General features: G+C 29.9%; 1 protein-coding gene and 1 long non-coding RNA gene across 2 annotated transcripts; one reads left to right on the top strand and one right to left on the bottom strand.

Moving 5' to 3' along the window:
* Positions 1–149: 149 nt before the first annotated feature.
* Positions 150–612, bottom strand: LOC119685674. Its single transcript, XR_005252816.1, has 2 exons — positions 273–612; positions 150–193 (listed from the first exon to the last, which is right to left on the bottom strand). It is a non-coding gene; the product is annotated as an uncharacterized LOC119685674 (long non-coding RNA).
* Positions 613–3579: 2967 nt separating this feature from the next.
* Positions 3580–5259, top strand: LOC119685670. The gene is made up of 3 exons (XM_038100025.1): positions 3580–3956; positions 4036–4390; positions 4815–5259. The coding sequence occupies exons 1-3, from the start codon at positions 3922–3924 to the stop codon at positions 5118–5120; spliced, it is 696 nt and encodes a 231-aa protein (XP_037955953.1). The 5' UTR covers positions 3580–3921; the 3' UTR covers positions 5121–5259.
* The last annotated feature ends 882 nt before the right edge of the window (positions 5260–6141 follow it).

Consider the following 6141-nt stretch of genomic DNA (forward strand, 5'->3'; position numbering starts at 1 on the left):
AACTCCAAATCCACCAAATATTAGTGTATGCCTTGATAAGCCATTACTCTTGCTTGTTCCCTGTGTGCTCCTATGTGTTTTTGTTTCCAAATTTCGTACCAATTTATTAATATTTTTCAGCCTGGCACTAAAATCTCGGGCAGTGTTTATTTTTGTATGTACATGATATCTGGGCAGTTGTAGAAATTGACTTCTGTAAACAAACATAAAATGTTTTAACAATATTTCTACGGAAATTTTTTGGTATGACATAATCCTGCCTAGCAGTTTACCTTCGTCCGCAACTTGACACCAACAAACCCAACATTATTGTCACCTTTTCAACACACCTTAGATATGCTTTTGTTATGTAATGTATATCATCGAATTTTATTTTACAATTAGTTTTATATCATTTTCACTTTTTGATATTCCTTATCGTTCGTTAATATTAATTTGTTTATAAAAATTTTGTTAAAAATGATAGATTAAATTTTTGCTTAGCCAATCAAAACATCAGTAACAAAACACAATTAGAACACAAATGCGTTAATAAGGTGAACAGCTGATGAACAGGGCGAGAGTGCAAGCAAAATTTACAAATGCAAGGTGGACTTTATGTGACATATAATTTTACTGCTGCTGAGTGGTGAAAACGTAGCAGTGGTGAGTATTAATCGTATAACATGAGATGGTAATTATTGAGTTGAATGAATTAAATATTATTATAAATATATATTTTTTAAGTGATTAATATTTTAATAGTTCTTATTCATAACAAATTCAATAATTAAAGTACTTATCTAAATTGATAAATACTTATGAACTTTATAATCATATAAATTTGTTAACATAACAAGTTAACTGTCAAATTTTGAATGAAAAATCATTTACAAAAATATAATTTACATAAACATTTTACCGAATAAACTTATGGCATAAATTTATTTGTAGTCAATGCATAGTTGCATTCTAATACAAGCAAGTCATTTATAAAAATACCTTTTTGAATCATTTTAGTTTAGACTTTTCGCACAATTCGAAATAACTGATTGATAAAGTTTACACAAATATTTTATATTGCAACGACATTGGCTAAATATTTGTTATTGCAGATATAAAAAGTGCTACTAATAGCTGTATGTGCTGATTGATAAATTTACAGAAATATTTTAATAATGCTTCGTTTTGTCATTTTCTATGTCATTTTCAATGTCAAATATTGTCAGTATAATGAAAATGAGTAATCATATGATGACATTCTTGTCATTTTTGAGAAGTGAATTATGTGTTGAATAATTTCCAAGTGAAAAGAGTAAAATTCAATGCGATTTTTTGACAGAAACTACATTATCGTCTTTGCGTCATACTTTGGCATGTAATGAAAACACATATGACACACCAGTCAATTATGACAATGCTTTTGTTATTTGAGACGCGTGCAAGTTAGGCTAAGTTGCGTTCTAAATTATTGAAATTCTAAGTTGTGCCGATAATGTAGTGATGTGTCGATACCTGTTGATAAATGGCTAAATGTGTGCAGTGCAAAAAATCCCAAGAAAAGTCCCATTTGGTTTAGCATCAACTTAGCCTATCTCGCACACGTCCTTAAAATGACAAAGTGAAAACACCCCATAAGTGAGTTCATACAGCCATATACGTAAAGGCACAAAATTATACATTTGATAAATTTATATGCTTAGATGAGTAAATGGTAATGGTTTATAGGTTAGGCTAAGGTCTTTATGCACTGCGACCAGGTTTATCTATTGTGCACCCCTTTGTATTTAGACATTTCGTATACTGAGTAATCATCACAGTTGGTGAACAGATATTCCATAGACTCTTCCTCATCACAGCAGATTCTGCAAATATTTGTGTCGGATATATCTATTTTGTGTAGGTGTTTATTGCCAATGGCGTGTCCTGTTAGCGCACCAGAGAGTGTCTTTCATCTTCTTGTTTAGGTTGAGAACGATGTTTGCTCTTTTCGCATCAAAAATCAAGAATTTTTTGGAATGGTTTAGGAGGAATAATATTTATTTATACGCTGTATATGGCGTCAAAAATATTTTATAATTTACGGTAGGCAGTATCTTATACTAGTGATTGGGATGCAAATAAATATTAATTTAATTTATTTTTTTTTCATTTTTAAAAATAATTTTTTTTTTATAAGAATAACAATAGCAATAGTAATAGGAAAGGAAAATAATGTATAGATTGCGAATGTAGAAAAAATATGACTCCCTTTGATTTAATAGCAGTCAGCTTGAATAGCCAGCTAAAAGCACAATAAGCCTTGGATTGGCAGTCACAGACGAAGAAGAGCTGTTTGGTGCTGACCACCAATACTTCTTCCAATCTTCATACTTATTGCACACTACTAAATGATTTCATATAGAAGGGTAGGTGGGGCAATATTTCTGAAGTTAATGCATAGTCTTTGTTTTTGTGCATATTTTCCGTGAAATAAATGATTGACTTTCTTCTTCGAAATTATTATAAATTTGATGAAATTTTATACTACTCTCATACAACCATACCTCTTATGAGGTTTGCCTATTATAAGGTCTGTAAGCACTGGCAGTAGCGCAATCATTATTGTTGTTAGTGTAAATGGTATTAATATGTTCGGTAGTGAAGACAGTACTATGCCCTATAGTAGCTATGATGTCGTGATATATATTAATAAACACCATGTTGTTTAATATCTAATTACGTTTTATATCTTAATATATATAATTAAATACATGTTTAATATATAATGTAGTGCATACACTTCCACGCTTTTATTTTATTGTGAATATAACTTCAGTAGAACAAAGGCTGGAAATGACGCCTGCAAATTGCAAGCCCAGGATTAATGTATCTCTTGTGAAACACTGCTTTTTATGGTAATGTTTAGATGAGAACTGAAAGTGATGCTCAAATGTTAAGGTTTAGACATAAGTTATTATTTTCATGATATACATTCAATACAACTCAATCAAATGAATCGGTTGTGTTTTATTTTTATTTAAAAGAAAATACAATTTGTAACTTATATATACATACACATATACTTGTATATATTTAAATTTGAACATGTATCTGCGCATATTATACATCAAAATAGCAAAACATGATTGTTTATACATTAACTTTAAATAAAACTCATATAAATCATTTAATGATCTAGGATTTTCCCGATCTTTACATATTAGAATAAAAGCACGAGTTTTTTCCATAAAGTAGTAAAGTATTAGAAATATTTAAAAGAATAGACATTAAGATATTTCATTAACACGAGTTTTTTCACACACAAAAGGATCAGTTTAAAATAAAATATGTGTAAACAAAAGAAAAGGAATAACGGATAATTTAAACAATGACGGCAGACAAGGTTGTGTTATACAAATAATGGACTGTCTACCAGTGAGTAAAACCCAAGCTAATTAAAGCGTAACATTTTTAAACGGAATAGCATGTTAGATTTAGTATTTAAGAAACGAAAATATAAATATAAAGGTAGTTAAACATTTGATATATACGCGTAAAGTTGTTTTTTATTCAATGTATATAAATATAAAAAATATATATTTAAACATTTTTGAAACGATCTTTTGCAAGATTTGTGAGTGTGGTGAGTTGAGAGATCCTCGTCAGAACTCCTTGTAAATTTCATGTAAAGTCCACCTTGCATTTGAAAATTGTGCATGCATATCTCGCCGTGTTGATCAACTAAGCATCTTAATGCATTTGAATTCTAGCTGTGTATTGTTACAGAAGTTTTGTTTGGCTTAGCAACGATTTTATCTGTCATTTTTAACAAAATTTTTATAAACAATATTAACGAACGATAAAAAAAATCAATTGGTGCAAAACATATAAAACTAATAATAAAATAAAATAAAATAAAATCGAAGTGCTTATCTGAGGTGTGTTGAAAAGGTGACAATAATGTTGGGTTTGTTGGTGTCAAGTTGCGGACGAAGGTAAACTGCTAGGCAGGATTATGTCATACCAAAAAATTTCCATAGAAATATTGTTAAAACATTTTATGTTTCTTTACAGAAGTCAATTTCTACAACTGCCCAGATATCATGTACATACAAAAATAAACACTGCCCGAGATTTTAGTGCCAGGCTGAAAAGTATTAATAAATTGGTACGAAATTTGGAAACAAAAACACATAGGAGCACACAGGGAACAAGCAAGAGTAATGGCTTATCAAGGCATACACTAATATTTGGTGGATTTGGAGTTTCCGTAGCGTTATGTGGTCGCCATTTTCTGTACAAACATCAAGTGAGATGCGAAGGCAATCGCTTATCAGGTGTCCTGCAAAAAACACTTATGGAAGATGAAAATAAATTTGATTGGAAACGTTTTTTGTCGTATCTATGGAAATTAGTATGTGCGATTGCTGTAAGTTTTTGGTATTTTTTAAAACAGATAAAATATATAAAGTTACTTTGAGGTGATAAGCGCTTAGATTCAATTAGTTTTTGCTAATCAAGTGAGGTCATTTCTTATCTGCTGCTTAGCTGAAAGTCTTCTCAAAAAAAACAGCAATAATGTTTATAATTCAAATTATTAGTATTTACTATATTTTATAAATGTATAATTGGAAAGATTTTTGATTTTAAATCGCTTTTGTAAGTTTTCTGCATCACTTAATTAATCAGCTACATGCTTCATATTGGATGTCATTATGTTATTAATCCATAATAGATTTTAAGTTACTTTATTTAACTTTTTTTATTTGTGTAAACGCTGTTCACCTTATTTGAAAATATTAAAAATTTTATATATCTAAAATATAAATATTTAAATATTTCTCTATTTGCAGGAAGCTCTTCTGCGTTTCAAAACGGTAGCAAGTAATGCAAGTACTTATGCCAAGGAAACGTTACAAAATGTCTCTATTAATGATATTAAGGAACCAGCAACTATTTTACTCAGCTCATATTTGCTACCATCAGGTGTCACCCTCACTTATCTTTATTTGCTCAGTCGCATGGGAAACAATCCGGTGATGATAAAGATCGTTGATAAAGTCTTTGATGATCTTAATCTCCCAGTTTACAACGACCTCAAACGAACTCGCAGAAATAATTCGGGTGGGAGAGAATCCGATTATTATAAAACTTGTTGATGATCTCAATCTTCCAGTTTACAACGACCTCAAACGACCGGCAGAAATAAGTCACTATAATCGCAAATCGTTGTAAGCAATATTTTAATAAATATCTTTTATTCTCATTTTAATATAAATCAAATCTCATAAATATAAATGATATAAATTGTTTATATGATACAAAAAAATACAAATTTAAGATAAATTATTGAGTTTATAGGAAAAAATCAAATTGAATTAATACATACTGATTTGAATAAATAAATTATTTCTTATGTAAGATAGACCATTTAATACAGAATAATTACTTGAAAATTCATTAAATAATAAGTATTTTTACAAAACCTTAAACGCTTCGCAGGCCTTAGCTATTAGAGGACACTCAAAGGGTGTATTATCGCTTTGGTTATTGCTATCATCTTAACATTCGTCTTGTACAGCAGTAATAGATGTTCAAATAGCGTCGTTGTTATATTCCTGGCATATATAACGATTATCGTCAAAGCCTACTACATTTTCAACAGTTTCGACGAAAGCCTGTGTGGCGTACCAGACGATGAAGATATTGTATTCATTTCAATTAATAATGGACACTCAGCGAAGCCTGCATGGTGAAAACAGTTTGAGATTGTATTAGGTTTCACATCATTCCATGATCCTTTCAACATTAAAATTGTTGCGAAAGATTTAATTTTGGCTCTTTGAAATTATCAATGTTGTCGATTTCGATAATTCGTCTTCAATGATTTTATGTCTTGATCCATAGGCTGTAATATTGATGTAACGTTCGATGACAAAAAAAAACAGTTTGATTGGGTTAAAATCTTTAACATAACGATGAGTAGGAAAGTTTAAAACATATTTTTCTTTATTCTTTTGTAAGACCTTTACCCAATCACTTACTCATTTCTCAAAAAGTTTTGACGTTATCTATGCCTTTGTATTATATTTGTATTCAACTGACTAATAGTGAACTTTCTGAAAACATTGCGGACTTTTCGATGTTCCAATCACTAAAAGCTGCTTTTTTAATGTTCCA

The sequence above is a fragment of the Teleopsis dalmanni genome, chromosome 2 (assembly GCF_002237135.1).
Source record: "Teleopsis dalmanni isolate 2A chromosome 2, ASM223713v2, whole genome shotgun sequence".
NCBI classification, from domain to species: Eukaryota; Metazoa; Arthropoda; class Insecta; order Diptera; family Diopsidae; genus Teleopsis; species Teleopsis dalmanni.